The following is a 12,711-nucleotide window of genomic DNA, read 5'->3' on the forward strand; positions in this document are numbered from 1 at the left end:
AGAGTGTGGGAGGCCACGCCTCTCTTGGGGGCCCTGCCCAGAGGGGAGACCTTGCCTGGGCCCCACATTCCCACCAACCAAGGCTAAGTTTGGTAGGGAGCAGTGTCCCCTCTGGGCTCTGGGGGCCTTTTGGGGGCACGGCCAGGTGGTGGGGGCTACATGGCCAGGTGCCCCTGGCACGGGTCTCCCCGGGAGAGCATAAATCCCTCTGAGCTCAGCCCTGCTGTCTGTGCATACCTGCATCTCACCAGGACTGGGGTCAGGGACCACTGTGTGTGTGGTTTAGGACTTCACTGGGGCTAATCTTTACAGCCCTAGAATTCATGAGTCATTTCATTGATACTTGTTAAAGAAAACCACAAGCACGTAAGGAACAAAATGATGTTTTTATTAAAAATCATACCCATAGCACCTCTCTGTCTTCCTACAAGATTTTTTTTCTTTTTCCTTTTTTTTTTTTTTTTTTAAAGGACATCTGGTTTTCTGCACAATTCCAGAAAACATTGTCGGGAAAACTTCAGGACTGACCTAAGCTCTAGAGAACCCAGAAGGCGACGACGTTGAGAGGAGATGAGGCATGCCTTGGCAGACTAGCTCAGTTCACGGGTGGCTACAGTGTTTCTGCCTTCCTGACCCAATCCATGCTATAGGGATGCTGCCCTAAGGAGAGCCCGATTGGGATACGCGGATGGATTGCTCACTGGGAGAGTAACTACACTGTGTGCCAAGGATTTGTAAAAACTAGAAACCATGCTACGTTCCATTGTGCAAACACCATGCTTCAATCCAGTCGTGATCAAGTACAAGCACAGCATCAAAAGAAGTTTACAGAGCGTGAACATGACCCTTCCTCCCGGCGGCGTGGAAGTTGTACCTGGCAGAGGGCCACTTCCATCGCTTTTGGGGGATGTGGGTCCCCACACTGCCCTAGGCCACACCGTCCTCTGCTAAGACATTTCATTCAGCACTCCTTACAGCATGGCAGTGAGAGAAGCGGAAGGGAAGGCTGGAGGAGGTGGGGGTTCGGTTTGGGCTGATTTATCCAGGGGGAGGTGCACGAGGCCATGCCCATGTGCTTAATGCCCGTAGCTGCCCCTGCCACTCACCTGTCTGGGGAGCGGTGCCCTGGTGCCTGGCAGGGAGGGCCGGCCCCGTGCATGCCCAGCCCTGCAGCCCCCACAGAGAACACGGTCTCCCCGGGCCACTTTGCTGGCCCACCCTCACACGGGAAGGGCAGCTCAGCCATCAGCACAATGTCCAATGGCCCATATGAGGGTGGGAATGGGATGGGGGCTCGGCCACTGCTCCCTGTGGGGCCCCTGAGTGATGTCACTACAGAAGGCGGCAAGAAGAGGACATTTCATCTTGTCTTAGTTAAAGGAATGTGGTTCGTTCGTGTGATGTATTTTTTTCCTCCCTGAAGTAAAGGTGAGAGGCCGGGAAGTGACACTGGTCCATGTGCATACTGCTCGGGGAGGCACAAGCCTCACTGCGAGCACCTGCTCTTCCTTTGGAGCAGTCTGCCAAGGGCCAAGGGCTGGGCTGGAGCGCAATGCCAACAGTCCATAAGCAGCCAGTGCAGACTCAGACAGACGGTTCCACACAAAGTGAGTTCAGGGAAGGTAGAGAAAGCATGGAAAATAGAATGAACCTGAAAAAAAAGGTGTCGTGTCGTCGCAAAATCCCCAAAGCAAAGAACACACCTCAAACCAAATCGTCCTCATTCCAACACGTCATAACACTCTTCCCCCATGGTTTAAAGCAAAGTCCATATGGCTTAGAGAGCGAAGTGCACGGAAGGCGGTGTTTGTCCACGTTCTCCACTGGGCGCCTGTCTTCCAAGAAGCTCAGTTTGTAAGCCTTGCCGTTTCCTGCCCCCTTGGCCGCTGACTTGGGGCCAAGAGGAAGGAGCGCCGTGAACCCAGGGCGCATCCTGGCCGGTGAACTGTGGGCAGTGATTCTCACACACAAGTGGCTTTGGGCAGAGCATCGAGGATTTTTGGTTTAGAATATTTCCGCCTCCACTCAGAGAAAGAAGGCAGGACAGAGAGAAGGAAGGAAAAGGAGTGGGGGGAGAGAGAAGGAAAGGAACCCTTCCACACCCTCTTGTTTCGGAAAAACTGAAAAGGGGCTTTTCACCCACCACAAAACTCTCCTTGGTCTCCTGGGGCCACAGGAGGCCGCTCTGAAAGCAGGGGGCCCTGTGGAGCTATAGAAGGAATACAGCTGAGTGGACGCCACGGGCTGTCCACGTGGCCACGACACAGGCTCCCCCACCCTCAGGGCGTTGGCAGGCCACTCAGGAAGACTGCACCTGCCTTGTTGCCCTCGGCCTTGGGGGTGTCCACAGAGTGGCTGGGCACTGTCATGGCCCCACTCCCGCTGGCGAGGTGGGGACACCCGACCCCCCGAGCTCTGGGCGCACTCCTGCTGGCACCAGCACCACACCGCGTACACCCGAACCCAGGCTCAGGCCTGTCGGGTCGGCCACCTGCTCCTCAGCCCCGTCAGACACCTCTCACAAGAATAATGATATGGCTGGAGCCGCAGCTACAGTTTGGACTTTCAAATTTGCAACGTAGTTCATGCTATTTTCATGTAGCTGAAAAACTGAAACAAAACAATAGCAAAGGGGGGAAAAACATTTCCAGAAAACCAGTTAAGGCTAAAAGCTGGGCTGGGGTCGGGGAGGAGAGAGCAGCAGCCTGGGGTTGGGCAGCGGGCAGCGGGCAGCAGGCAGGGTGGGGAGCCCGCGGCTGTGCCAGAGGAAGGCCGGCGCCCACATGTGCTGCAGGCCTGGCCAGGGGGGCAGTTCGGGGCCTCGTTTGCTCAGAGCTGTTTTGCTTTATTTGGAGACACTGACGCTTTTTGTCTTTCTCATGTACAAAGCTAAACAATTAATAAAAAGGCACCTGGAGACAGCAGAGACTCATTCATTTCATGTGACATATTTTAAAAAAAGATAAAAAGATTTAAAAAATACTCTGGTTAACAATGCACACCTCTTACACAACAAGCAATTCTGCAAGCGCCGTCTTGTTCTCTCTGGGTTAGCGGGGTTGGCTGTGTGCTGTGTTCTCGGGAAGGAGCTAGCTTGCTAGGTGAGGGCCGGCGGGGCGCCTGCCAGCCCTGGGGGTGGTTTCCTGCTCTGCACCGTCGGGTTTAAGGGAAGAAAGGAAGAAAAGAAGGCCGGATAGTTCACCACGGGAATGACACAGGGTGCCAACCACTGAGTCGTCACCGAGTCAGAGGACCCCACCTCGTGAGCTCTGGCCCCCTCGCCGGGAACTTGAGAGCTGATTCCTTGCCTAGAAACTGCGGGGGAGAATATTTTGGAGGTGGATGCGGTCGGGTGGAAAAGCGCTGAGCCCAGCGCAGACTTCGCTCTGCGGACCCCAGGAGGCAGCGAGAGCCCAGCCAGGGGTGTCACCGATGGGGACCCCGGCGCAGCTGGTTCTCCGGAGGCACAGGAGGTGGAGAAGAGGAAGGAGCGTCCTGGACGTGGGCAGACAGCTCCTTGGACCCCTGCTCTTCCTCCCCCGTAGCCTCCCTAGTTGGGCATCGGGGTGGACAAACCCAGGGCTGGGGGGGGGGGGGTGTCTGAGGTCTTCCCGCCATTGCACCACTGAAATAAACCTTCTCGTAAAAAGAAAAGAAAACAAAGAAACCCGCTTCCTGCAGCGATGTTACAAAAAGCCGTTAAAAAAACCTTTCTAATTGAAATCTAGTGTCCACAAATAGGTAAAATCATCACTTATCAGAATTCTTTTTAAACAAAAGCTTGAGCTCAGTTATTGGAGTTGATTGTCTTAACAAAAGTAGGCTGGGAGGTCCGCGGAGGGCCCCCGCTGGGGCCGTCACACGAAGGAGGAGAAGCCGGTGAGTGGAGTCCTGGCGCCGGGGCCCGCGGGCGCGAACACGGCGCTCTGCGTGGTGACCACCGTGTGCAGGTGCGGCCCCGCCTCGCCGCCCGCCACTGCCTCGTACCTGTGCGGGGCGCGCCCGCCTGGGGCCCGCCGCTTCCACGAGTTGTAGTAGGTGGGGTCACTCATGTAGTGGTTGACGAAGGAGTGCTGGGGGGGCACATCCTCGGACTCGGAGTCGGTGCCCTGGGGGGACAGCAGGGTGTGAGCGGGCACCCGGGAGGGAGAGGACAGCCACTGGGGGCAGGGTGGGCATGAGGGGATGGGGTGGCCTGGAGGGAGAGGGAAGACAGCCACAGGGTGGGTGGGCATGGGGGGGTAGGGAGACAGGGGGCGGTGCATGGGAGAGGGGAAGTGTGGCCATGGGGGCATGTGGGGGGCAGCCATGGGAGACACCGGTGGCCACAGGGGGAGGGTGGCCACAGGCAGCAGGGCTGAGCCAGGAGTGGCCAGGAGGCAGGAGCCGCATTAGTTACCCAAAGTTGGAAGGTTTGAGTCAGTTCCCGCCCTCCTCCCCTTCCTCCCCTACGCCCGCCCTCCACAGGAGGTCTGACCCCACTTCCCCAGCCTGCCCCTACCCCCAGACACCCAGCTGAGCTTAGTGTCTCCACTGCATTTACAAAGGGACGATGTGCTGTCCCAGCTGTTCCTGAGCTGCTGCACCTAATCCCTGTGTGTCCGAGCCTGTCCTCAGGAGGGGTCTACACTTCAATCTCTGTCCAGGGCAGGTCTACACAGCCTCAAGGGGGTGCTCTGTGTCCACATGGGGCAGAACTGCGTGGTGGGAGCCAGGAAGGCCTAGCGTCCTCAGCTTGCCCCAAAGGGAGCCGGCCCTGACCACATGTGGGGGTGCGGATGGGGTGTTCTCTGTGGGATACACATTTCTATTGATGCCTCATGCACGCAGACCTCTGTGGGTTGGCTACCAAGGTAGGAGGCCCTGGTGAGCCATGATGTCTAATGTCGCCGTCCATCCCTCCCTTCCCAGGCCGGAGAGACCTGACCCTGGCCACATACTACAGAAGAGCCTGCCCTGTTGACGTCTGAAGGTCAGTCTGAGAGGCTTTCTCTCCCTTTCTTTTAATAAAATAAATCAGGAGTTTCCAGTAAGAACATTTAGTCCACATAGCTTCTATGTTCATATTCTTAAAGCCAAACTCGATTTCATGGTTTTGGGGGTTGACTTTAAATTACTGAGAGCACTGCTAACAGACAGTGGGTGGAGGCTGTTTTCCCAAGAGAGTGGACGCTCCTGCTTTCCCTGCCTCAGAGGTGCTGTGTGGTTCTGGGAGCTTCCTGCACCCCTGGGAGCCCTGCCACCTGCTGGGGTGGAGCCGCAGGCTGGTCAGGCTCTGCTGCCAGGCCCCACTCGGAGATGCCTAGTCCCTATACCCTGAAAATATAGCAGTTTCCTCCAGGCACCCCCAGGGACCTAGCAGAGGCCTTGGACACGCTGAATATGCCAGAAATGGGTCCAGAGACATGACCTCGTCCAGCTTTCAAGTTCAAGGCGGGAAACAGGAGCCTGTGGCTGGGTAAAGCCTCTCCTACTCCAAGATACCTCCCCACCCTGGGGCTCTGTCCCTGAAACTCTGGTGCATCTCCTCTTGAGGCTCTGATGCCTGAGCTCTGTCCTTCTTTGTCTCCCTAGACGGTGTCAGGAGGCCCCCAAATGCTGTCTCAGAATCACCAGGGAGCTTTGGGGAGTGCACAGATTCCTAAGCATGGTTCCTGCTGTCTTGATCAAAAGGCTCTGGGGTAGGGCCAGGGAATGTGTCTTCCTTAGAAGCTCCTGCTCGCTGGCCAGGCTGGAGTGAGGGCAGGGAAGGCGGGGAGAGCTGACTGCTTGCCCCCATCTTACATGTGGTCTGTATAGAGACTCATGAAAGCCAGAGAGAGTCCCTTGGTGCTCTGTGCCATATGCCTGAGCCACTATCCTCATCTGATGGGGAGGACATGGCCCCCATGCAAGAAGCTCTATCCGGGGACTAACAAACAGTGGCCTCCACTCAGGAAGCCAGCCCTGTGTCCCGCAGGCCTGTGAAAGCCGGTGGCCTCTCGGCTATGCAGAAGTCCCTCGTGGACGTGGGCAGGGAAGCCAGAGACTCCTGGGATTCTCCAGACACAGGCTAAAAATCTGGCTCTCACTGGATACTTACAGGAAAGTAATAGTAAGTCACAGATTCAGGACTTCTCAGGACATTAAATGTAAACTGTTCATGTTATGGCACAATCAACTGCTGGCAGATGAATGCATCTGTGGTTCCTCTGCTTTTTTTTTTTTTTTTTACTGAGTCAGAGCTCATGTAAATGCAGGTCAGATGAATGTCCCCTCCTGACACATCCCAAGATGCAGAGAGTATCCAGCTCTTCCATAATGAGACAGTGATGGTGACAACAGAGCCATCCAAGAGGAGCTTCTTTTTAGCAGATGCTACTGCAGACAGAGTGACCCTCTGCATGATCTCTGACACCGCAGAGTGGCCTGTGAGGTGGGGATTTTATTCCTATTTTAGGGGTGAAGAGAGAGGCTCAGAGAGCAGGCAAGCTGCCCAGTGTCCCAGGCGGGGTGGGAGCCCTGGAACCCTGCAGCCCGGAGGCTCCTGCTGCCTCAGCAAACATGGAACTGGCTCTCCGCTCCAGCTCTCCTTTGCATCAGCTGATCCCACTCACACCGGCCCACCCGTCAATCTCAGACCCACCGTGCTCTGAAAGCCAAAAGCTGTTTTTGTGACCTCATCTGGTGGTGAAGCCTGACTTGCGTTAGGCTCATTTGGCAGCTAACCCTGAGCTGAACTGATGTGAGACTATTTAGTGTGAATATCCTTTGGTTTTGCTGCAGAAATGCTAAGGTGTTTGATCAGAGATTGCTGCCCTGCCCCTGCTGGGGACTTGACATAGTATCTGATGGATTCCTGCACCTGAAAAATGCTGAGTTCTTTAATAGGTTCTTCTGGCCTTGGGGGTTGCCGATAAGAGATGGGGCACCTGAAATTCTAGTAGTTAAGGTTTGTTCTTCCTCTGTTCTCCAGAGGCTTTGAGGGGCTTACGAGCTCTATGTATACTAAGACCAGCAAGGACGAGAACAAAGGTCACCTGAAGGAAGCAGGTGGAATCTATGTTATTGCCCCCAGAGTTGGGTTTGTTCCTTCTGCAGACACCCATCCTGGTTCTAAGAAGCTTGGGAGAAAAGAGCTCACGTGGAGGTATGTCAGGGAGAGGAGGAGATGCATTCCTCTCTGGAGAAACGCAAAGAACACTCAGGATGATGACAGTGGGGATCGCACACTCGGGTCAGGGGTCATGGTTTTCTGGAGACTGAACATATGGTTCAAGATTTTCACCCTCTTCACACTGTACCCTCTGGTGCTTGGAGGCCGCACCGTCCCAACCATGAAGGATGTGCATGAGCACAAATGTGAGAAGGAGCAATTGGATTCAATCTCCTTGTTTTGTGTCTGAAAGAACCAAGACCCCCATAAGCATGTGACCTTCTCAGGGTCATAGTGGCGGGCGACAGAGTGGGGCCAGACCCAGCGCTGCTATCACAGCTAAGGTGGCAGAAATAAAGCCTTTTTAGAAACACTTTGGTACATTTTCCAGTGCAGCTGTATAAAAGGTTAGAGGAACACTTTATGAGGTAGGCCTTCTGTGGGGTCTCTGTGTTGGGGGAAATGGCCATAGGCAGATGTCGCTTCAGCACACCTGTCTGGCACCCACATCTCCCCCTCTTGCTACCCCTGCCCACCCTTCCTCCTACAGCTGTTGGCCCATGGAAAAGTTAGCTCATGATGGCCAGGTGGCAATGGGGGGAGAAGGGGTGTCTGGTCTAGAAGGGACTCTCATGTTCTTGCAAGAGGTAGCCTCTCCCCAGGCATGTCCAGCCTGGCTTAGAGGATGGATGCGTCCCGTGTCCCACATCCATAGGCCCATTTACTTGATGAACAGTCTCACTGGAGACAGCTCAGAAGCTCGTATGTTCTCTCAATCATGGACCTCAAAAGTCCTACAGTTATGGAGAGAGGGGTCTGAGACAGATGCGGGTGCTGAGAAGAGGCTTCAACAGGAGAAGTTGGGTGGTTGTCTGGCTCACAGTGATATCCCAGTGTTCGTGTGTGGGCTTTGACCTTCCCAAATGAACTTCAGGAAGTGATCCTTCTCTGCCTTGTCCCTCATTAGTGATTGGCTAATGGGCACACATGTGATTTGATCAGAGCCAATTGGAAACCTCCCTGGGACTCTTTGCACTTCATCTGGAAGAGCAGAGTTTTTTATGTGGCAAAGCTGGGCACCTAGAGACCCAGCCAAGAGCTTCTGTGAGACCACCCTGCAGAAACACAGGAGAAACAGGAGCCTAGGAGTGGAGGGTCACATGACACATAAGCTGGGCCTCCTGGTTTCTGCTCAGCCCTTGGCGTCTCCTCTATGAGAGAGCACTGGATTAAAATGCCATCCTTCCTCCTGCTGCTGCCTGTTCTGTTTATTGTTTATATGACATTATTATTTTTTAATGGGGATATATTTTAGTGAGTTAGGATTATTGACAAAAAGGCAATGCTGCAGGGTCCTTTTTTTTTCTTTTTCTTTTTTTTTTTTTAAGTTTCCTGTGTGATATGAAGTAGTGAAGTGTGTTGGTTTCCCAGGAAACCACAGAAGGACAGCAGGTGATTGGATGTGGTGGCAGTTTCTAAAGGTGCACAGATGCCTGGCAAGCAGCTAACAGATAATCTCAATACTTTTGGTATTATATTTGCAAGATGAAAGAGTCAAATATTATTAGGGAATTAATTAGGTATGAGGGGGTTGGTCTAAGTTGGTTGGAGCAGGAGAGATTTTGAAAACCATTTATTTGGGTTTCGAGAACAATTTTTATAGTGTGATCTGAACAGTAGTCCTGATATAGTTCATAAGCAGTCGTGTGAAAAGCTGGTGACAGACCCTCTTATTCCTAACTGGAGAAAGATAAAGAGCCACAGCGTGTGTCATGCGACAGCGAGAGCCTAACTCAGAGTGGTTCCAATCAGGCAGGTTCCCGTGCTCCTGTGAACCTATCTGCAGAATTTCCACTTTAAGCAATATTTCTGAAAATGGTTAAAAATATACCCTGGGGAGAAAAGGACAGCATCGCTAGTTTCTTAGTGAAAGATTAACTTCATAGAAGAGCTCTTCCAGCCAAGACCTTGCAAGGTTTCTGCTTCCTCGCTCCCTTGAGCTCTGCAAAGGAGGGTGGGCAGGAGGGGAGGGCATTACCCTCCTCACTCCTGCTTCACTCTGTGTCAAACCCTTGGCAAAGCCCAGGGCCCAGACTGTGCCATACTCTCCACCACTGGCATCTCAGTGTGCAGTGTCTTTAAACCCCGAAGCTGCCACCGGTCGGGAGGGTTAATATCAAATCTAAATCCAAATACAAGGCACTCATTAATTAGTCCTATTTGGGATAAGTGCTTCTGGTGTATTCTGTTGCTATCCACCACTGGTTTGTTCTTCCTGCTTATCTCTCTAAGGGCTCTGTCTACAGTTCTATAAGTTGACTCTGTTTCTGTGAATTTGAGGTTAAGGGACTGGGCGGAAGTCATCACTACATTTACCATCAATTACAAATTCAAAAGGCATTTCCAGAATGGCTGGTGAGGAGCTAGCAGATTCTCTTCCTGGTGGGGCAATGATTTAACTGGGAAGAGTGATTTTATAAACAGGCCTTTATAGTCTCTGAAAATAGTGGCAAGGACATATAGCAAATGGAGAAAGATTTATTCCAGAAAAATCTAAATTTCAGTAAGAACAACAAGAGTTGGAGGCACTTGAACTGTGACCTGCATCACCTGCCTCCCCACTCCCATCCCCAGCTCAGTCTGATGAAAGCGCTATCTCAGGCAGGTATGGCTAAGAGAACCAGGTTCCCTTCCTCACCCTGTCCTCACCCACAGGCTGGATGGTCTACACCACTTGTGGCAGGCTGAGAACACTGAACCCCAGTTTCCTTGCCTAAACTAGCTTGTAGGGAAGACATTTTACCCTGGGAAAGGCAAGCTCAGAAGACCAGGGACTACCATCTCCACCCAGTGCCCTACTTTTACAGCAGGTGTGTCACTATGGGATAAGAGGGCCACTGTCCCCACCCTCAGCTTTGGTGCCATGACACAGAAGTCCTGCACAGTGGGGAGAGACAGTCCATTAGAACAGAGAGCTCCGGAGGAGATGGCTTTGTTTGTAACAGAGCATGCCTAAGGGCATTACTGAAAATAGCAGAGTCCTTCGGGATGAGAAATTAAGAGGAAGTTGTTAATTCCATGATTATAGCAAACGAAGTAATAAACCTGTCAGAAGTTTAACAGAGGGAACCAGGGAAAGAGAGATAGCTCAGGAGAGCCCTCTTGGGATCAGAGCAAAAGTCAGATTGACAACATCTTGCCTCTACAAAAGGGCTGCATTTTAATTGGATCAAGCCATGAAGTAATGTATAGCCCAGGGCATTGTGAAAAATAATAGAGTCAACAAGTGGTGGAGGTTAAAAGCTGGGTGTGATACCAACCATGACAGACCATCCAGAATCTTAATGGGGGGAGAAAAGGGTACAAAGAGAGCCTGGCTGGGACCATTGTTATCCCTGGTATTCAGGGGGCCTGAATGCATCCCCAAGGCTGCATCTCTCAGGAGCGGCATCAGAGAGTCCACACTGTGAAGGCACCAGATTTCCATTGAACTAGTCCAGCCAAGTCACTAAATAAGAAATAAGCAAACAACAAGAACAATCCTTGGGGTGGAAGAGACCAGTATTCCAAATTGGTACAATATATTAACTAAAATGACCTGTTTTCAAAAGAGTCCAGGAGAGTGTGTGCCATACAGGGAGCAAAAAGCAGGTAGCCTTTGGAGGAGGCCCGAATGTTGGTTGGCAAAGATTTTGAAAGCAGCTATTATAATCTATCCACAGAACTAAAGGAAGCTGTGTTTAAAGAACAGAAGATGACAATATTGCACCAAGTAGAGACTATCAACAGAGACAGAAATTATTGCAAAAGAACCAAATGAGAAGTTTTGGCATTGAAAAATACAATAGCTAAAACGAACAATTCACAAGAGAGACCCTGCGGTCTGCTGGGTCTGGCAGAGGAAAGAATCAGGGCACCAGGAGATATTGACAGAGATTATGCAATCCGAAACACAGAGAACACACACATACACAATAAAGAGCAACCACAAAAGGAAAGAGCACCTGATAAATGTGAGCAGGTGCTGGGAGCACCACCACATGAGCCAGTCATGACAGCAGCGAGATGAGAGGAGAAGGCAAGAGGCAGAAAAACAGGGGAAAAAATGACTTCAAACTTTCCAGATTTATCAAAAGCATTAATCCACATGCCCAGAAAGCTCCACAAACACCCAGTAAGAAAAATGGAGCAAAGTCCATACCCAGATGCCTCACAGTCAAAAAGACAAAGATAGAAACTCTTGAGATCATGGACAAGGGAACTTGAATAATAGTAGGAGTTGGCTTCTAATCAGAAAAAAGCTGGGGGACAGAAGGCAATGGGGTCGATGTAGTCAAAGTGTTGAATAAAAACTGCTAACCAAGAATCTGTTCAGCAGAACTACTTTCAAAAAATGAAGGTGAAATAGACATTCTGAGATAAACAGAAATGGGAAAATTCACTGTTAGCCAACCTGCCTTACAAGAGACACTAAACGAAGACTGTCAGGTTGAAAGCAAGTGACACAGACAGAAGTTCAAATTCACATGAAAAGACAAAAGGTATCAACAAAGGTGATCACACACAGGTAATTATAAGAGATAGTATGACTGCATATTTCTTTTTCTTTCTTCTTTTATCTGAGTTAAAAAGCAATTTCATAAAATATGTATATGATTGTATTATTGGGCCTATAATGTACAGAAATGTAACATACTTAACAATAATAGCATAAAGGAGGAAGCTGGGTGAAGAAATGGCACCCAATAGTGACTAGAATCCACAGGAAGAAATGAAGAGGACCAGAAAAAGTACATAAACAGGGTAAAGTGGTAAACTACAGAAACATACTTGCTCTCCTTTCCTCTCAGACATATAGTTCTGTAAAGTAGTAACTATCGAAGTGTATTCTTGAGTTTGTAACCATATGGATATACGGACATAACATGTATAATAATAGCATAGAAAGGGGAGGAGGCTGTAGAGCTGTATAGGAGTAAAGTTTCTATATATCACTGAAATTTAGTATAAGTCTTTCTTAAAAAAATATGTTGTGTGTGTGTGTGTGTGTGTGTGTGTGTGTGTGAGAGAGAGAGAGAGAGAGAGAGAGTGAACGAGCGACAGAGAGACAGAGAGAATGCACTTATGCATGAGCCAGGGTGGGGGGGCAGGGCAAAGGAAAGAATCTCAAGCAGACTCCCCACTGAGCATGGAGATTCATGTAGGGCCTAATCCCAGGATCCTGAGACAGACCTAAGCCGAAATCAAGAGTTGAATGCTTAACCAAATGAACCACCCAGGTACCCTAGTATAAATCTTAAGTAAATGTTGATACTAGAGCAACCACTAACAAAAATAACTGGAAAAACAGAGTAAAAGCAAAAATTAAGCAAATTAAAATGGTACATTAGAAAATTTTCCTTAAAAAAAGAACAAAGTGGGATGCCTGGGTGGCTCAGCAGTTTAGCACTGCCTTCAGCCCAGGGCCTGATCCTGGAGCCTCGGGATTGAGTCTCACATCAGTCTCCCTGCATGGAGCCTGCTTCTCCCTCTGCCTGTGTGTGTCTCTGCCTCTCTCTCTCTCTCTCTCTCTCTCT

At 50.8% G+C, this 12,711-nt stretch overlaps 1 protein-coding gene across 1 annotated transcript in view; it reads right to left on the bottom strand.

Moving 5' to 3' along the window:
• Nucleotides 1–367: 367 nt before the first annotated feature.
• The window catches only part of SDK1 (sidekick cell adhesion molecule 1), a gene marked incomplete at its 5' end in the record, with an annotated part of 911,733 nt that continues 899,389 nt past the window's right edge, over nucleotides 368–12,711 (bottom strand). The window contains one exon of the mRNA XM_041750102.1: nucleotides 368–4,109. Within this exon, the coding sequence (XP_041606036.1) occupies nucleotides 3,858–4,109 (252 nt within the window). The remainder of the gene's footprint in view (nucleotides 4,110–12,711) is intronic.

This window comes from Vulpes lagopus, chromosome 3 (genome assembly GCF_018345385.1).
Source record: "Vulpes lagopus strain Blue_001 chromosome 3, ASM1834538v1, whole genome shotgun sequence".
In the NCBI taxonomy this organism is placed as follows: Eukaryota; Metazoa; Chordata; class Mammalia; order Carnivora; family Canidae; genus Vulpes; species Vulpes lagopus.